At 46.1% G+C, this 19,695-nt stretch overlaps 2 protein-coding genes across 2 annotated transcripts; both read right to left on the bottom strand.

Annotated features, from left to right (window-relative positions):
* Window positions 1-848: 848 nt before the first annotated feature.
* LOC144146911 (X-box-binding protein 1-like) lies at window positions 849-6,203 on the bottom strand. Its single transcript, XM_077678876.1, has 5 exons — window positions 5,833-6,203; window positions 4,628-4,724; window positions 3,589-3,729; window positions 2,186-2,490; window positions 849-1,229 (listed from the first exon to the last, which is right to left on the bottom strand). Exons 1-5 carry the CDS (start codon window positions 6,030-6,032, stop codon window positions 1,154-1,156), a joined length of 819 nt encoding a protein of 272 aa, XP_077535002.1. The 5' UTR covers window positions 6,033-6,203; the 3' UTR covers window positions 849-1,153.
* Window positions 6,204-6,557: 354 nt separating this feature from the next.
* LOC144146913 (meiotic nuclear division protein 1 homolog) lies at window positions 6,558-19,646 on the bottom strand. The gene is made up of 6 exons (XM_077678877.1): window positions 19,404-19,646; window positions 19,126-19,191; window positions 15,696-15,869; window positions 15,013-15,120; window positions 11,162-11,321; window positions 6,558-6,814 (listed from the first exon to the last, which is right to left on the bottom strand). Exons 1-6 carry the CDS (start codon window positions 19,404-19,406, stop codon window positions 6,711-6,713), a joined length of 615 nt encoding a protein of 204 aa, XP_077535003.1. The 5' UTR covers window positions 19,407-19,646; the 3' UTR covers window positions 6,558-6,710.
* Between the last annotated feature and the right edge of the window lie 49 nt (window positions 19,647-19,695).

The following is a 19,695-nucleotide window of genomic DNA, read 5'->3' as shown; positions in this document are numbered from 1 at the left end:
AATGTAGCGGTAGCGACAAACAATTGATGCAATGCATTGGGCAGCTAGAGAACACTTTTCTGGGACCAGATGCGAACGCGAAGCAGGCAAGCACCACCAGTTCCTTCTACAAGAATTATGTATTCCCTGCGAATTATTTTGCTATTATCATGAAAGCTCCGCCTAACTCGAAAGCGATTACAGTAGAAGGTGGGTTGTCCCGGTTTAACAGTTTATAATATTTGGGTTTTGAATTTGTATAAATCAGACCCAAAAAGTGACTTTAGTAATGGTATATTAATTTATCTTACTCTTTTGGCTGACAGAGCAACTTGTTTAGTACCGTTCACAATTCGTGCACTTGTAAAGAAGTGGTCAGGTCTGGGTAACAAGGATATGCAAGGCAACTTTATTCATCACACAAGAACCACCAAAACACAAAATACAGCAGCAGCAGCAGCCAAAGCACTGCCAACAAAAACAATTCAAACCCGCGTATGTTACACTATGTACAGTTTTTTTGTCGCCCCACGACGAAAGTTCATAAATTAAGGTGGGTGATTTGGGAGTGAGAGAAAAGGGGAGTTCAGGCCCACATCTCTTGTCAAGACGCAGTGCGCACAGTCTTTTTGGAATTCACAATGAGTTTTTTTTTGTTTTTCACGTCACACAAGTGCTGGGAACAGTTCGGGGAGGGGGTCCTCCCAGGCCGACTCTTCGAAGAAGTTGTCTTCCCTCAGGCTGCAGTCGCTCAGAGGGGACACCGCCGACTCATAACCGGTCTCGGTGCTCAGCGCCGACGGACTCGGAATCATCTTGAACATGGACGGACACAGAGTATGGCCTTGGAGGACACCGCCGTTGGTGGCAGGGGCAGACATCAGACAGAGCGGAGCCGAATCATTGCTGTCTTCGATGACGACCACTGTGTCTTCAACTTCCACGACCGATGTGGCGGGAGAGGCGGGAGTGAAGACCACCGGACGGGAAGCAGGATGGGAGGAAGGGCCAATCAGCGGGGGCGGTGAAGATGCAATAGATGGCGGGGAGAGGATGTAAGTGTCTTGGGGGCTAGCTGCCGCTGCTGCTGCCACTGTGGCTGGAGCATCTTCCATGATGACGTCAGCTGCGCCTGCACTTTCTTCCTGCTTGTAGTAGACGTGGTCGAAGTGGATCAGTTCTTTGATGGAGTCCAGCTCTTCTGGTGAGGCCCCCACCAGACGTGTGGAGGTGCTCCGTTTGCGACCAAGCTGACGGAATGAAGAGAACAAAACAGAGCAGTGAAATGTAAGCCTGGTTTTCTACTTCCACCTCGACTTCATCATGTCTTTTTTGCGAAACCTGACACAGATTCCCTGTTCTGTGGTGCCACCGTACAGGGAGCAAAGTAGGACAGAGTGGTGCAGCCGTTAGACAACAGAGAGGCCAAGTTCACCTCCAAATTGCTGATTCGTGAAATTTATATGAAGGCCATGCCAAATGCCTTGTCAATAACCTTAAGAAACAAGCAAGTGCACTGTTCCTAGCATGCTGGGCCCCTTCAAGTCTCAGTAAAATATAGTTAGTCAAATAACCAGATGATTTTTTTAACAGCAGAGCTGTTTAGGCGAAACCTTCTCAGTCTTTTGCAAAAAAAAAAAAAAAAAAAAATCTCGAAGCTTCAAGAAAAAGTATGGGTAGGGAGTGAAACCAGCAACCTAATTACTGGGCCACCCCAAACGCCAGAGGGGTACACGGTTAGCAGCCTGTATTTTGAACGCCTGCTACGATGTGAACGCCTGCGGGCAAAACAATCCCGGGCCACCAGTCATGGAGAATGCGAGGTGCAAAAACAGCGTCTCCGACGAAGGGAGAGGGGCCACCAGCTCTGCTGTTTCTCCAGCCCACTAGTGCCTTGCACCACTAGTGCAAGCTGTGCCAACTTTTTTTTCCCCAACACCTCACTAACTGCACCCCCCAAGTCCGAATTTTTGCTTATCATGTACGCAGATACCTGCCCTTCATCACGAACATAAACAAGTCCAGCCCTTCTAATTTACAAACTACTACTTTAGCTACGATGGCCCAAAGTGTGGCAACAGTACGGTCAACCTGGCTGAAAGAAGGAAGCCCTACTTGAAGAATGCTTTCTTGTTTTAGCGATGACACAACGACTCCTGACAACAGCAATAAAAAGCATGCAGCCAGGCACTCTGCCAGCTCTCACCGGCTGCCTGGCCCCTCCCGCCGCTGGGCCCGGTGCTGGAGCAGCAGCAGCAGCAGCAGCATTGCCAGCAGCAGGCAGGTCCTCCGCGAAGGGGGGCCCGTCGAGCAGGCTCTGGCTGCACTCTTGGAGCAGGGCAAAGAGGTCGTCGCAGTCGTCGTCAGCGGCCAGCAGGCGAATCGCATCATCCAGAGGGCAGCTAGAGCTAGCAGCGGAACCTGGTCCTTCTGCAGAGGTCCACTGATGAGCGAGGCATACTCAACGGAACCACTGCTTGCTCCGGCCCCCTCGGGCGATGGCGATGGCGGCTGCAAGAGCAAAGAGACTCCAGTCAGGTCGGGCACGCCGGGGAAACTGGCAGCAAATCTAATGAAAATGGGTTAGCGGGCTCTCTTTTGGAGTGCAAAAGGTGTCTGCCCCAAGCTGTATGCAAGAAATAAAGAAGTCGTGCCAAATTTCATGGTGGGGTAAAAGCAGGAGTGCTTAAACCTCACTGGCAGACAGTATTACAAGAAAAAATAACACACAAAGCATCAAGACCAAAACCTTTTAAGCTATGTGTGTTTCGTGAACTTTCCAGCCGTCTTGCACAGACTATCCGACTGTTTATTTTGGACAAGGATAAGTGCTTTGTTTCATCCCTACCCTGCATAATTATTTACCTAGCTACAAAGCTGAATTACTGCCATCTCCCTCCTGCACACCTCACTAAGCAAACGTAAATTCAAGCCAAGACCTGGAAAGATAAATATTTGGCTTATTCACGTGCGCACGAAAAGCATGTTGCTGATACCGCATGTTTCAGAACCATTGTTTTCGTCCCTGGAGTTTCCAAGCACCTTTCTTTTGACAATACCCATTTAAACGCAAGAGCTGTAGATGGAAGCAACCCAATGCTCTATGTACAGGTACCGTCCACAAAAGCTAGACTGTTTCCGCGAAAGACCTCTCGCCTTTTATGTATCCTTCAAAACAAATAAAACTGCTCAAATAAAAACGTTTATTTCGAGCCATTTATGCACCTCCACTGCCATAGATTACACGTCCCTTTAAACAAAAAATGTTTTTTTTAAACCAATACCATTTGCCAGAGATGCAAATTATTGGAGAAAAGTATTCCTTGTTGGCAGCCCGTTGGTACCTTACTTTTGAAAACTTATCCTCCACAAACAGCCCGCACAACTTCGTTTCCTGTTCAAGTAGGGTAGTCAGTTGTGCACTCGTCTTAAGCAGATGCGCGCCTCAGCCACTTGAACTCTGTATTGCAGCTCTTGCAAAGAGCAAATTTTCCCGAAGCACTTGGTCGATGTGCCTTACCCATTCACAATCATTTACCCAAGGCATATCTATCTCTTGACTGCAACTTAAAAAAAAAATCAATGCAAGGGGGGAAAGTAGACACACACCTCAACTTTGACGACGGGTGCAATGGGCGATGTGGCGACGGAGGTCTTCTCGTCGAGCCTCTTGACGAGTGTCTGGTTCTCCCGTTCGAACTCCTCCAGGCGCTTGCGGAGGAGCCGGTTTTCCTCCAGGAGGGCGGCCCGCTGAAAAGAGACAGTGGAGCTTTGAGGAAAAGGTGCCTGCCATGCACGACGAAGCTGTGAAAGTGTGTTTATTACAAACACCGATTGAAAGGGGGCGAACACTGCACAACAGTCTACTTGAGTACACAGTAAAAGGGCAAGTGCAACAAAACTTAATTTCTCTTCATGTGTAGGAGGGGGCCCAACAGTCAAACTACCATGGGGCCTCTTGTCAGATACAAAAGTGGGTGCCTTACAAAAAGTGTGTCACTGAAGCTAACACCCACTGAGAAAAACCACAGGAAGAACAGCTGTTTCGTTATGTTGTATACACAGGCCAGCACTTGGAGAGCAACGTGCGAATTGTTTTCAGGTAGTTTTTGTTTGGCCCTAAAAACTCCACTTTTCCTTGAATGTGCACAAACATGGAGTAATGCCACTGAGTAAGTTATGGGCCACTGCCTTTTCCAGAAAGTCAAGTCTAACAATTTATTTTATGTTTGCATCAGTGCAATTTTCCACACTAGTTGCACTACACTGACGTAGAAACTCATTCGCATGCACCCACTCGGGATTCCTTCAGTTCAGCTTGTGAAGCAGAGACATTTCCCCATTCACAGCCGCTTTGAAAGCTTTTCACAATTTCGCAGGTGCTTGTTTTTCAACTCCAACAGTGCAATGACGTCACAGCACAGCTTTCACCACCACTGCTATGCTAATACCGGCAACAACAAAAAAGAAACACGAAATGTAGGTTCGACAGCCAAAACTGCCTAGGCTACGTCAAGGGCTGCAAATTTAGAACACTTCAGGATCTCTCAATCTGCACCAGAAATCACAACACACAGGCGTTCTGGCTTTTCAAAAACCTTCCCAAGAAATATTAAGGCACGCTCAAAAAATATCGGTGCCCACTCACATCTGCCTGCAGTCGGGTGACCTGTTCCTCGAGTTCGTCCATCCGGGCCTTCTTCCTGTCTCGGGCACTCTGGGCTGCTACACGGTTCTTCAGTTTTCTGCAGGAGGCAGGCAAAGTGTGTTACTCAACACTCAAACAGCAATTAAAAAATGCCCGATGAATCGGAAGCAATAACAGCTACCAATCTTATATGGAAGATAAATACTTCGACCAGGCTTCCTGAAAAACCGTGAACCATGATTTCTTTTTATTTCTGAAGTATTACAGCAACCATTTTGCAAGCGGCCATGTATTTCGGTTTCTCTGTTCCGCATCTATGCGTTCGTCTATCAATAGCAAGTATTGACAGTCAGCAATGTGCCCATCGGAAGCTCCGTTGGCGTGAAAAAAAAAAGCCAAGAATCGACAGCTTTGTGAATAGAGCATTCAACATCATTCCCTAAGGTTCAACACATCTACCAGCGATCGAAGTGTCAAAACATGTACACTTTCTGTTTGTTTATAAGAGAGTGCCCGCGTTTGTAGATTAAAGCGGCAAGAAATCGGCGTGCATCAAACTTAATCGTCAGTTAACAGTTAAGTAAACAAGACAGCTTGCTCAATACGTCCGCTGGGTAATACCAAGACGGCACGGGGCGATGGGTTGTTTGGCCAGCGATGACACCGGCGCTCATCGATTACCAGTCCAGCGGAATCACCGCTAATTTTTTTATTATTATTATATTTCCCCGGAGAGGACAGTCCTTGAACAACCCACAAGCAATCTGCGGCGACTCGAGACGGGTAATTCAACAGCGCCAATGACGCCGCCGGCGCAGCGCTTCGCTACGGGGAAAAGCAGCTGATGCAACCGCGTCCCGTCGTTGCCCTAGTTACCGTGCCGACAGGCTGCAACGTCAACAAGTCGTTTAACGTCATATCATGGCGTCCTTGCCAGCGCGGCCGAACGAAAGGCCGAAGCGTGCCAACGTGGCAGCACGGTTGGTCTCCATTCGAACAGAAGTTTTGCCGGTTGAGAAAAACTGGCCAGATCCGGTACAACTCAACGCTAGAAAGCGAACACTGGATTCCACAGCTGGAAAGCGAAAGCTTTCGGGCCGACCAAAACAAAACAGAACCAGTTTTCCGACCGGTTTTTCCCCCCCGACGGCAATAGGCACTTCCGCTAGCGGGCCCGACCGGGGCCAGAACGGCGTTAGGCTTACCTCCGCATAATCTTTTCTTCCCTCGTCAGGTGGTCGAGACGCTGTCTCTTCCTGACGGGCCCGGCCGTGGCGACGGCCTCTCCAACGGTAACTTCCATCTCGGACTTGATGTGCCAATCTCGAGGAGCGATGATCGCCGCCGCAGACTTCTCCGAACGATCGCGAACAGCCGTGATCACAATCCTTTTGGGTACGCCCATGATGTGGTCAAAACAAATGATGATGGTTGCTGGACGCTCGCGCGTTGATCCTTCACAGGGACATCGGTGCGGGCACCAAATGCATAGCCGAAACTACGCCAAAACTCACTGACTCTTTTCGCGTGATCATTCCTCGGCCCCGGACGAGAACGAACTGAGAGGGCTCTGCGAATCGTGGCGCTGCCGGGTTGGACGCCTGCGGCTCCACAACGCGCGCTTTGATTGGCTACCAGGATAGTGGCGTCACTGTTCTCCGCCGCCAGCTGCTCTGTAGCGTCTGTAGCATCTGTAGGCTGGAAGCGCGCGCCAGGCGCGCCGGGAAAGCGATAAACAGAAAAGGAAGTTCAAGCAGCGCGCAGATAAATGCCGCAACTCCATGCGCAACTCCCCCAACTTGCCACGGTGCTCTATTTCTCCGGCTGACGCAACTGCGCCCGGTTACTTACCCGTTTCCGTCACTTCAGTTCCTCGTCTTGAAATGATAACAAGAGAGCGAGTGTGGCAACGATCGACAAATGCAACAAGAAAGGAACAATGGCGTTCGCACTTTTATTGCCAAAATATAGGTCACGGCTGATGCAACAGCTGTCAGCCGAAATGCAGTCAGAAACTGGGACGTAAATAAATATCGCGAAATCGCGAGTCAATAAGCATGTACACTGGTTCAAATTTTCAGCATTAAACGTAGTCCAGTTCCTCGGGAATGCCGAACTGCTTGTTGAGCACGGACTCTTCGATGAAAAACTTGTTTTTGACCCACGACTTCACGGAAAATATATTATCTGCAACGAAACAATATACACAGTGTTGTAATTACACATACCAAAAACTCAACGGCGAAAAGCCAAGTGGGCTTGTCAACAACTGTTTCTTGTCCCCAATGGTCATAAAGTTGACATTCGCAAAGATATGCCCGTGGAGCTTCTCAATATAGAGAAACTCTATGGGCTTTCAACTATAACTGCCTCCCCAAATCCAATGAGTATTTGTGAATGCTTCACAAACGCCCAGTAACCAGATAAAATGAGCAAGACAATACAGACATATATCTGTATTGTCTTTATTGACATATGACATATGTCAATATGATACATCAATATGATATGTCAATATGTCAATACAGACGTCTGTATTGACATATTGACATATCTGTTGACATATATGTCCGTATTGTCTTTACATCGTGTATATGCGCCTAGTAAAGCACTGCAAAGTGCCTTGCAGGGAACGAGGAGCTGTTGGTCAACATTCCTAGCTACTCAAACGGCAGATTTTTTGGGACTCAACACCCGTATGTCAGTCTGCATTTAACACTTCATGTATTGAACTTTCGCCCCATACAAAAACACTATTACAAAAAAGTGGTAGAACCTTTCTACATATGTAATACTACTTATAGTACTCCTAGAAAAATGTCTTCTCTGCAATGAATTTGTACATAGCTGAAGCTGAGTTCGTGGGCTCGGTATCTGGCACTTCTTAGGGATACATATGCGGTGCTAAAGTCGGTCCTAAGGCCTCCCTCTTTGGTAACAAACTTCTCATATGGCGACTGGAAATATGTCTTCCCAGCAATGCATTAGTGTCTAGTAGTGAAACTGACTTTCAAGGGCTTCGGGTATAGCAGAGCAGCCCAAGCATTTATTTGACAATTCCATTTAACGCACACATTACATTTTTTTTAGCATGGGCCATGTGACCGTCCATACCACTCGCCAAACACATTAATGTAAACCTGGAGTGCGCTCAGAAAAACCCCTCAGGCTGCAATGGAGTGTTGCTCCAGCACTGAAATCATGCATGCCAGCTAGGCTAGTGTCACTAAATAAGGTTTAGTGACACTAAGCTAGGCGGCAGCCTCAGCCAAACTTAAGAGAAGGCACATTAGTCTTACAACTAGTACTTTAAACCTTTAGTACGCTCAAAATTTCTGCCGCAAGAGAAGTGCGTGGGTGGGTGGGGGTGAGGTCGGGGGGGGGGGGGGGGGGGGGGTGCAGTATTTTAATGCATTTAGCAGCCTTTGGCTACTTCACCAGTACTCAGTCTGTCGATTTCTGTCTAGCCGTATTTTCGACGCTCTCAAAGTGTGCAAATGCTGCAATTTGAGCATTGAACCAAGGAGGGTGGAGGGTAGGTGGGAGGGACTGAAGGGAGGGGAAAAAAAGGGTGAGCTGGGTTTATCAGCACATATTTGTTACACAACAGGCAGAGTGCTAATTGCACTACACCAACAACGAAGCAGATGGGTTCAGCCTCATTTTTTGTGTTTTTATCAAGAAACTGCGGCCAAACAAACGTGATACTTGCGCGATCTGAAACACCACACACACACAAAAAGGGATTCCCAGTTATATGGCCTTCTTGTTTACGTCAGGCCTTCCCAGCACGTCCAACCCAAAATAACAAGGAGACAATGCATCAACTGATGAACAGCTATAAAGTCAACACAAGTCTGCAAATAAAGTCAGTGCAAGCCTGCTAGACACAATACTATTATGCGTTGAGACCTGCTCATTATTCGCGAGCCCAAAATGTCCACCCCAGGGCAATCCTGGCTTAACGTTACCAGCTTCACCGAACCCATTGACTCGCATAGTGCGACAGGCCTCGTGGCAATCACCAACAATGACTCCAGGAAGAAAACATTTCAAAGGAGAAATGATGCTAAAAAGCTGGGGCGAGAAGCTAGTAACCCGCATAACAGACTTGGTCTGTGAAGAGGCATCATGCTACCTTACGTACAATTCCGACAAAGCTCTCACTCTTCCAATTTCCCACTGGGGTAGGCAAAAAAGTGCACCACCACTAGTCATGTCAAGCGGAACCTGATGCTTTCTATGTAGCACCCTTTGTGCTCGGATCAATCCATTTTCATTTTTCTTTGTCAATGGTACTCCGTGCTAGCCTTTTAGCTATTTTCCAAATCCCCTTTCTTTGCTGTCTGCAAACTTGGCATTCCAGTGCGTCATCCCACTTTCACATGAGCTAGCTGGCCACTGCTGTAAAGCAGCAGTCATGAGTGGCATGTGCTGCGAGCTAGCTTCGACAGCACCACCCTGGGGAAGGGGGGGGGGGGATAAAAAAAAGTAGCAGACAAAAAATTTCTTCACAGTAACCTCGACAAGATAAGGACAGTTGAAATAAGCATAAATGAGAAACTAGACGCACGTGAACCTGCACGCTGAACAAGTTATACCCCTGAAGTTGTGAACATTCGATGGGCCATCAGTTCCAGCTCCTCTGGGGAAATATGCAGAGCTTGCCAGGTACCTTCCTCTTCCCTTACGGAGCTGAGCATTTAATTCAGAACACTTTTTCTGGCCTTTTGCAAGTGCCAAAAAAAAATTTGCCCATATGTGCTTGCTTTAGAAAACAAACATTACTGCAGTAACTGCTTTATTGCAGCATCTCGCATGCCAATTCTGCCGCTGCATATAATTAACCTATTGACATTCGAAAAATTATCATTACAGTATTGTGCACATAAAGGCTTCAATGCAGCGTGGCTCCCAAAGATAGGGCACAGATTTTAACTTCCAGTGTTCAATGCAAAATAATCTTCGATACAATTATGAGCCAAATATGATTATCACCCGCTGAACAATTAATAACAGCTTCATAAACCCTTCAGATTATACTAGAGTGCAACAGTAAAGTGCACGGAATATCATGCTGCTGTAGTACTTCAACAAGCTTTTCCAGATATAGCTATGGGCTAAAATAAGGGCAGTGCTGATGAAGTTGCTTTTTCCCAGCTGTGCGATATTTCTGAAGTTAATGTGAACACAGTTACGCACGTAAAATTTGGCAGTGAATCAAATTCGCACAAATTTCTCGAGTGGGAAGTGTAACATAGTGTGTAATCATAGTTTCCAAGGGCTCATGCTCACTCACGTACGTATGTTTGCATTGGAGAAGGCCTTCTATTTAAGACCCTTCAATTAGATAGATCATAAAGGGCATTTAATAACAAAAGGCCAGGGCCTTTAATTAAATACCGCAATGGCCCATGTGCACATAAGGAATGCACCGTGTCATGCACCGTGTCATGCACCAGGTGGCAGTTGGACAGATTGCTCGGGGAGTTTACTAGGAGTGATTTTGCTTTAACAGCAGATTTGCACGATGCCTAAGGCCTTATTCGAACAAAGCAGAAAAGAAGATACAGTTACACAAGAAAGTGTCGCGACGCAGATTTCACATACCGCCTAAATCTGGAAAGGTTGTAATTTTTATCATGCAATAAGGCTACCAAAATACAGCTGCTGATGGCGTAGAGATTGTAAAAATAAAAGCATTGACGGTTGATTGTTGTTTCGAAAGGACGTGTAAGAGCACAGAATACGATTACAGGTGATGAATGTGTGAGAGCGTAGAATATGATTAGAGATGACTGATACCTATACAACATATCATGATGACAAGTTTGTGTCTCTGGCCCACAACAAATTTTTCCTGTTTTGAAAAGACGCATTCTTTAACATTTGTGCTTGTGTGTACACACTTGCCAGTTTGTATGCAGTGCATTAAAACCGTCATGCATAATTACAGTCTTGGAACACCTATTCTTATTCCTGGCATGGCAGCCACTTTTCTGATGGAGGCGAAAAGCACAAATGCCCGTGTGTCTGAGATTTCGGTGTACGTTAAAGATCCCCGGGTGGTCAAAATTAATCCGGAGCCCTCCACTCCGGCACGCCTCATCACCTGCGTGGCGTCGGCGTGTTAAACCCTACAATCAATCAATCAATCAACAGCTATTCTGCTATTCAGAAACACACCCGCTTCCTCTTGAGAGATGAGGAGGAGGAAATAACTTCACTGAAAATTATTCTTTATAAAACTAATAAAAGCATAAAAAAAGTAATAATAAAAGTAAAAGTAATAAAAAAACTTATAAAAGTAATTATTCTTTATATATAGACCATCAAAATCTAAGTTTAAGGAGACAGATTCCCTCAGTCTCCTTAAACTTAGATTTTGAAGGTGGCATCCCTCCACTATGATGAGATGACGACAGATTGCTGTGGTGCACATAGATGTGGTGCACAATCTGTGCTTGTGGGTGGGCATAATTTCAGATGCCAAGCTCAAGCAAAGGCGGGTGCGAAGTGGATTTTCCGACCAACCTGTCCAGCGGTTGGCGGCATCCCTGGCCACAAGTGTCTGCTTCTTGACCTCTTCCAAGACCTCGGGGTCACAGTCCCTGTGCTTCTCAAGCTCAGCAGCAAGCTCGTTCCGACTGCGTTCCACCTCGACAAGGTCAGCCATAAGCTTCTCTCGCTCACCCTTAAGAAGAAAAGGGACGGACACAGCACTGGTCATTGGGGGAAACCCCCTAGGGCTTCAGCCAGATTTTTTGCCCAAATAATTGCGTCCCCCCCCCTCCCCCCCTCCCAAAAAAACCAATTTGCCCAAAAATACACTAATAGCCAACACTTTCATTCAGCACAGCTGGAACTTGGAAGGGTTAAGCTGTTAAATGACGCAAATTTTCTGTGCAGTTGCTGGCTTCATGAACGAGTGCTGGTGCTCTAGACTGCTTCACTAAGAAGTGGGGCAAATGAGCGAAAAAGGAAACGGAAGTTGTGGGGACCCTTGTTTCCCTACGCCTCGCCTGCACATTTTCTCGCGAGCTGGGAGCCGCCATTTTGGGCAGCCGGCGCGTCACGTCAGTCGTGACCTCTTTGTGACCCCGTGCGCGCGCCGAACCGGCTCGCCGCAAACGTGTGCGCGAGGGCGTGGGGGAAGGAGGACCAGTTTGCCACCTTTCTTCGCGCCACCCTCTCCCCGACCTGGGGAAGATCTCCTCTCCCCTCCGAGCTGACCTGCGGGACGAACGAGCGCTCCGCTGGGGAGTCGACTGGGTGATTTGGTCGGAGTCGGTTGGCTCGGCTGTGCCTACGCCGAATGCCCCGATGACGGTGAACCCAGTTGGCTCCACGGACTCTGCCGAGAGATTCTGCCCTGATCGGTCGCCTCGGGATGCCTCCCCTGCTCCCGCGGCCGTGATGACGGATATCGAGGTCTGAGCCCAGCGGCTTGAGCGAGCGACAGGAGCCACTGTCTCCCCGCGAGCGATAGTCGTGTTGTCTGGTATATGCCCTGTATCTGCCAGGCAATAAAGCCTCATTTTGGATTGCCGGAGCCTGTCTACCGCATATGAGTACCCGAACCCGTGCGTGAGTCTTCGGATTCCGCAGGGCTAGTGTACGGCGCGTAGCGTTCTCTAGCAAAGCTAGCCAGGGTCCTCTGCTATCCCGTACGTTAGCCCACAAAGTCAGCACTTGTGTTTTGTACCCCTTCTTGTTTCTGCACCATATTTTAGCACTGTTGATGTCCTGCGGCAACACAGGTGGGCTGTTCCAAGGAAGAAATTATACCATACAAGCTTCACACCTAAAAAGAATCAAAAAAGAAAGAAATGCGGCAGCAAGAAGCCCCCGTGAGTCAAAATTATAACGGTATTTCCACAAAATGAACGCCAAAATAAGTATACATTCTCTCATCGCTGCATCATTGTTTATATAATTCTTTCATTGTTTACCTGCCTATTCATACACCCCCAAAGCAAATATTCAAGGTTAGGGTGCATATGATCACGTCTAACATTAAACGTTGTTTCACTTAACTGAATGTGAGCAGTAGTAGAGGTAGCACTGCTTGTAATATATGCAAAATTGCAGTCTAGGCACCCGCTGTAGTGGCTCAGTGGCTATAGCCTTATTATGCTCAGTCCAAAGACGCAGGCTCAAGTTTTGCCACGGTGGGCGCGTCCCTGATGGAAGAGGTGAAAAGTGGAAGCGTCCGTGTGTTCGAGATTTCGGCACACATTAAAGGTCCCCAGGTGGTCAAAATTAATCTGGAGCCCTCCACTATGGTGCGCCTCATAGCCCAGGTGTCACTTTGGCACATTAAACCCTATAATACATCATCAATCTTTGCACTTCAAACACTTCCAAACCAGATTGTCACATGCCGATTATCCTGGCTGTTGCCTACTGATGTTTGTTTTTCTTCAACAAGCGTTCTTTCCCTCTATGACCTTGATTGAGAGGCTTCACACACCAACGGAATGACATTGCCTAGCATTGTTCTTTCTTTTTGCTTTTTTTTAACTTCACACAGCGACAGCACGAATATTCATTTTTAAGCTGTCGTGCAACAGTAAACTATTACATTCTGAAAACATGTGTAGTAGCATTGGCACTCTTAGCACTCCTAACAACTGCAATGCTGTCCTCTGTTTAGTTCTAAAAAAGCCGTCAAATATGCACGCTATGCAATTAGGCCTGTTAGTTAATCTACCAATTACATCATGCAAAGGACTATATGTCAGTTTCATTCTGACTTCTACTCACATTGCCTGTGGCTAGGCAGGTTTAAGCCCCATGATTCATTCATTGAGGAATCCAATTAACTACCTAATTGTTCAATCTGTCAATTCACTAAGGTAACTAGACAATAAAATTGAAGGAAGAGTAGCCGAAATTCTCTCTTTACGTAATCAATGGTTCACGTAACCATTGTTCACAACTTCAGTATTGCAAATGGAAAGAATAGCTACTATTTTTCTACATCTATTAGTTTATTGTATGGCCTCCTTTGTTATTTATTATAGTCCTCTAATTTTAACAGGATCGTAAGCAACCATGAATACTGACTGAAAAGGTTTTCTTTGAACAATAATGTGAATAAGAGAATTTCTTCATTAACGAGAACCTGTCAATAACTTTTCCAATCACTTTTTGGCAACACAATCGCTTTATTGGCAACAGAACAGAACAAAATAGCCTAATTTACTGAGAGCTTCACCCACTGAGTGGCTCTTGTTTCACTTGCTATCTGTGTGTACTTGAATGAGATTGCTTAGAAATTTTGCACTGAGGGTCACAGGTGCTGGCCAAGCCAAGCCACAAAATAGGCAGCCTTTCTGTTCATGCCTTAGGCATCTGTGGTGTTAAATGAACATTCTGTCGCACCTTGAAACCCAAACAGCTTTCTAGTATTCCTACACATATTCGGAAATTTTGTTTTAGTTACTTTTATTAGTGACAACTGCTCCAAGTTAAGGCCAAACTGTGCAAACAAGTTTCAAGTGCTGGCAACTGCTCCTGTTTTAAAGCGCAAGTGTAAAATGTAAAGAAAAATTTTAGGGGCAGAGGTAGTGTCAACAGCAAAGCAGAACTATTTGCAACACGTCTAATATTTCATACATACTTGTCACCAATTGTGGCATGCTATGTGTTAAAAAAAGGTGCTTGGGTGTTAGGATGCTTTAATTTCAAGAAGCAGGAAAAGCTTCGCTTTTCTAAATTTCGAAATCGATTTGGCAGACCTGACTGTACTTGGGGACATGATGTAAACGACCATTCCGCAAAGCAGCCAGCATCAGCACATGCCACAGCACCCAATATTATCACAAATTCACTGGATTTTTTAACCACTGACATGTGGCACTACAGTGACAAACCAAGGTCTCGTCTGGCAGAGAGTGAAACTCACTAGTTTCGTGAATCTCTAACCAGTGTGCGAACAGGCCAAACTGTGATGAAATAAAAAAAGCGAACAAATGTTTACACGCACATAAATTAATGCATTCAGCTTGTGAACGCTGTCAATGCTGCCTGTATGGTATTATTACTGTACCACTCTTTTGTAGACACTTATCAACTGAAACTGAAAGCAACACCTGTTCACTGAATGTTTACGCAGTGTTAGATGCTCCTCCGGTCCTTACTGCTGCTTGACTGGGTAATGTCATCAGTGATGACATCACTGGAAGTAACGCCACAACTTCCTGCTACGTTACCTCTAATGACGTTGCCTCTGGTCACCTGGTCGTGTTTTCACACTCACCCAAACTTTTTCAAGCCAGTGACCCTGCAATCCTCAATTTAGTGTCCCGCACTACTTTAAGGAGTCACATGTCCCACTCTACGGGATTAGACGTAAATGTGTCAAGGCAAAGCACACTCACCGACTCCTCCCTCCCGACTTGAGCCTTCGCCAACTGTCCGTCAACAAACCTCAGCTTCTTCTCCACATCTTCAACTTTGGCCCTCAGTTCGTCTAGCTTCCGTTTCCTCTGAAAGTGAGCACTCCGTGAGCTTCGCTCGTGAAGCTCATGAGCTTCGCTTTATCTCTGACCACAGCCAGAGATAAAGCTGCTACCAAGCACTGCCTCGTTAAGCTCATTCGCCAGTGTAAACTTAATGCATTATGTACAACCAAACATAATAGTGCCGGCATTCCAGACAACTCAGCACTAACAACCAATTTGCATGCAATTCTACGTGTTCTTTGCACCACCCCTGCTTGGTTCCCTTCTTTTAATCACCGTTTGTGCACTGCTCTAGATCTGAGATTAGTCATTGCAACGCTTTTACATCTGAGGAACAACAGGTAGCGTGTTATTTCTATAATGTTGATATCATGCGTGGCAAGACTTCCTACCAAATGCATGCCATATTTTATCCTTTCACAACAGCAAATTCTAGCCCCTTCTTTAGCACTCACACATTTTTTTTAACATCAATTAGTCAGTCAGCGATACAGCGCAAAATAACTTGACATGTGCGCTGATAAATAATTATTCAACAAACATAATAGCTCATGCTTATTTTATCAGGCCAGTAAGCGCCAAATTGTCATTCCACTCACCGTGCTAACTGCTTTGCTCGGAAACGACCAGAAGTAGACTGACGTGCCAATCTTTTCCGAGTCGACCAGTCCGTCGTCAACCAACGACTGAACCACATCCTTGACCGCTTGGGCTATGACGCCCTTTTCCTTGGGGCCAATCTTTTCAAGATCTTTCAGCTGGAATACATCTTTCTGAAAAAAAGAAAAGAAAAGAAATAAGCGGCACTTTTGTGCTTCACTTGCCACTGCCGCTAGCACAGACATCAGTACAGCCATTTCTGCTTCTACAGGATTCAGCCATCCTCTCATCCCACCTAAGTGACAAGCGTAAATGTTTATTTACATGCCCATTGTGATCTGAACTTGCAATGGAGAACCCTCAGTGAGAAATTACCTGCCAGGCAGGCACAGTGATAAACAAAGAACAAATCAGTTTGCATAGGATCCACTTCATTTTTTCTACAAACTACTTTCCCACAAACAAACGGAAAGCACGTTGGAAAAACGTCAGCCCACTGCAGTCGTATGACAAGACAGCCTGTCATTACCCCGTTGCAAACACTGAAAAATCTCAGAGAGAGAGAGAGAGAGAGAGAGAGAGAGAGAGAGAGAGAGAGAGAGAGAGAGGGGGGGGGACTTTATTTGAGTCCAAACTGGTAGAAGGAAGGGGGTGACAGGGAGGAAGTCACCCAGCCTTCACCGTTAGATGGCGGCCATGGGCCCATGGGCCCTAGCGGCATCTTCCGCCAGCTGGACGAGTAGTTGTTGTAAGTTGGGGTGAGAGCTGAGCAAGGCAGCCTCCCATTGCTCTTGAGTCCTGATGTTTAATGCTCTACTAGGTGAACAAGGTTTCTGCGGGCATGCCCATATGATGTGTTGCAGGGTGGCTTTGTCTGCACACCACTTGCATCTGTCGGAATACGTGTCTGGGTAATATCGGTTGTACAGAACAGGGTTGGGGAAGGTGTTCGACTGTATTTGCCTCCACGCAACCGACTGCCATCTGTTGAGGGAAGAGTGTGGTGCAGGGTACTTAAGGCGGCTCAACCTGTAGTGGTGCGTAATCTCCCTGTACGTGGCCAGCCTGTCTCTGCTCCCCGTGAACGTAGGCCCGATGTCTCCGTGGAGATGCTGTGTATATGTGTTAAGTTTCAGAGTGTGTTAAAGGGGTGATGCATAAAGTTCCTTGACATGCTATGTGGAGGAACCTCCCCTAGTGGAGCGATGCACAGGAACTATGGTTACCCACGTATTAGTATGTCTGTTTCACTGCTCATGGAAGAAATGGCCTACCGGGAAATGTAACAGCAGGTCACACAATGAGATTTATGCTTGCTCCAGCAAAGAGTCCACTAGCATGTACATCCGTAAAGACAAAACACCTCCACCACGGCTTCATCACTCTCATTCTATGGTGGTGAACCAGGTAAAGACAAACAGCTTCACTTATCCCACTACTATAGTCAAGATCTTGGGGTGGATTATATCCTAAAATATGATGTGTACACACGGATCCAACAAAGTGCGGTATGTACACATCACAAAGCATCTACATGATTATGACTTTTTCATGCAGTCATATCTTTAACGTGGTTGGTACTATGCCCACCCGCGCTATTTTTATTTTCCGTATATTATGAGTCAAAATTTTAATTCTGTGTGTAAAGCTACGTTGGATGTACTTGCAAAATTTCTCAAATGTATCTTATAGGTTGTACATACCCGCCAAATTTCTTAAAGGGGGCCATGAAGGCAAAATACAAGAAGGCAAAATACAAGTTTTGTTTGTTAGAAAGACTGCTTTGCCCTGATAACAATTTTATCACAAACCTCGAAAAAATAATGGAGATAATATTAAAGAAAATGTGAAACCGTGACGACATCTTAGCCACTTCCCGGCAACCTTTCTATGACGTCACAGAATCTTTAAGACACATCACTGGACAATTGCAGTGGGGCCTCCAGTTCCATATGATCACATCAGTTGAATGCCGACATCCAGATAATACACTGAAAATTGTGTTTAGTGCTGGCACATATGAAATCACTCATGCTCATAACACGTCACTGTAGCACGTTGTTCAATACTTCCTGCATTTTTGGGGTTAAAAAAACCTCTTTCATGGCTGTAATATTTATCTGAGTGAAGTACTGAAGCCTAACTTTTTCAAACTAAACATAGTTGCATTTTGTCTTTATGGTCCTTTTAATGGTATGTTGAACGTATGCAGTGTCTAAAGATATGTCAGACTTACCCCGATCCTAGAGGCTAAAGGTACGTCGGATGTGCTCCACACTTGTCATCTGACTGTGAGCTCACGTTACGATCAGTCTGTCTTGATTTTTACCCAACGTCCGCTCACTGATTAGGCATAGGTACTGTTAATAACGAATCACTATTAATAATTAGAGATTACCAGACATAACTCTAGTGGCAGCTAGACCGGCCATGGTTTAAGTGAGTGGAAGCAGTTTCGCTGGCTGGATAAAAATGAAGACACGCTGCTTTCACCAAAAAAGTGAAGTGGGCATGAGGTATAGCTATCACAGAACTGTGCCCATGTCGCAGAAAAGAAACACTTAAACAAGTGGAAATCCTGAGAGAATATGGAGCAAAGAAAGACAGACTGTGAAGCAGACGGGGAACATAGCCTTCGAGATATTTGGCGGATACATCTAACGCATCTGTAACAAATCTTGCATGTGCATCCGACATACCTATAAGAAATTTTGTGAGTCCATCGACGCAGCCTTAAGACTTTTTGGGGGGTACTTCCTTAGACACGGCGAAATTTTCAAACTGTTCAGTCTGCTGGCACATTGTGCGAGAGTTGGCGTTCAAACTGTTCAGTCTGCTGGCACATTGTGCGAGAGTTGGCGTTAACCCATTTCGGCTATTCTAGTTCTCTCCTCCCGACCCCCTTAACATTTACGTTGATGTGCACGTGACCACATGCAAGCCCTGGGCAAAAGTCTGTTCACGCTCCCCGGAGATGCGAGGCCAAAGCATGGAGACACCCTGGTTCCTAGCTGTCAAACTGTAAGGGCGAAATTCTGAGTTGTGTCCATTACAAAAAATGTCCACTGCGCGTAAAAATGTGCACTTTGCTTCCGTTAACATGTAATGCAGTGGCACTTGCGAGGCCTTCCTTTAACCAGCACTACTGCACACAAACTAACACCTGTGTTTTGCGTCACATTGCGTGTCGTCTGCTTTCAGTCAATCGGAGCTTGTTTGAAGTTGACGCTTCAAAACTCAGAATTCCGCACCAGGAGGCTAGCCCAGTTCGAAAAATCTACCTATAAAATTAGAAGCAGCTGAAACGGCTTCCCTGTAGCCCTTGCCTGCAGTCAAGCGGACATTAAGGATAGGTTTCTATTTTCTGTACGATCACCCATTTTGCTTAGAAATGATATGAGTTTGCAGACGAAACTGCCAAGCACCTACCTTTTCGTAGAAGACCTGCAGCATCCGCTGTCGCTTCTCCTCAGCACTTACACCCTTCCTCTTGGACTAGAACGGAATAACAAAGCAGAATATTATGACTCTGCAGCGAAGAACGCGAAAATGAATGTTAACAACAAGTTCCGACTCGTCTGTACGTCAGTGACAAATATCAGGTCACGATAAACGCACCAAACAGCGCGCTCCGTGAGTACTTAGGCAAGTACAAATGTTCTTCTCAAATTGATACCTTCGAACTGCAATCAAATACCGTGTCTTACCATCTCGGCGGGAGGAAAATACCGAAATGCGTGAACCAGACCACAGGGCAAGTTGGGCAAGTCAGGCGAAACTGGCAAAACGCGCGGTCGAATTTGCCGGACGTACGATCAAGGCTCGCGCCACTTCTGCCGTTAAAAATTGTCTTGTCTGCGTAAACTTAAGCAACGGAAACAATTTTTTTATTCTTCACACAGGCATGTTATGTTGGTACAAGCATTTTTCAACACCTTTTAACTGTTAATAACAGTTTAATGAGTGGTTCGTGCAAGCACAGGCCACCTTGAGCCAACC

Source organism: Haemaphysalis longicornis, unplaced genomic scaffold (assembly GCF_048455015.1).
Source record: "Haemaphysalis longicornis isolate Haplotype H1 unplaced genomic scaffold, Haemaphysalis longicornis Haplotype H1 scaffold_7, whole genome shotgun sequence".
NCBI classification, from domain to species: domain Eukaryota; kingdom Metazoa; phylum Arthropoda; class Arachnida; order Ixodida; family Ixodidae; genus Haemaphysalis; species Haemaphysalis longicornis.
Note: the sequence above shows the minus strand (reverse complement) of the source record. Positions and strands in the feature narration are given on the sequence as shown.

Coding starts and splice junctions, on each gene's coding strand:
- LOC144146911 (XM_077678876.1), bottom strand. CDS start 6,032: ATGGGCGTACCCAAAAGGATTGTGATCACGGCTGTTCGCGATCGTTCG. Junction 4,725..5,832: donor GAAGAAAAGATTATGCGGAG/GTAAGCCTAACG, acceptor TGCCTCCTGCAG/AAAACTGAAGAACCGTGTAG. Junction 3,730..4,627: donor TCACCCGACTGCAGGCAGAT/GTGAGTGGGCAC, acceptor GTCTCTTTTCAG/CGGGCCGCCCTCCTGGAGGA.
- LOC144146913 (XM_077678877.1), bottom strand. Junction 15,870..19,125: donor TGCAGGTCTTCTACGAAAAG/GTAGGTGCTTGG, acceptor TCTTTTTTTCAG/AAAGATGTATTCCAGCTGAA. Junction 6,815..11,161: donor TGCCGCCAACCGCTGGACAG/GTTGGTCGGAAA, acceptor GTTTCGTTGCAG/ATAATATATTTTCCGTGAAG.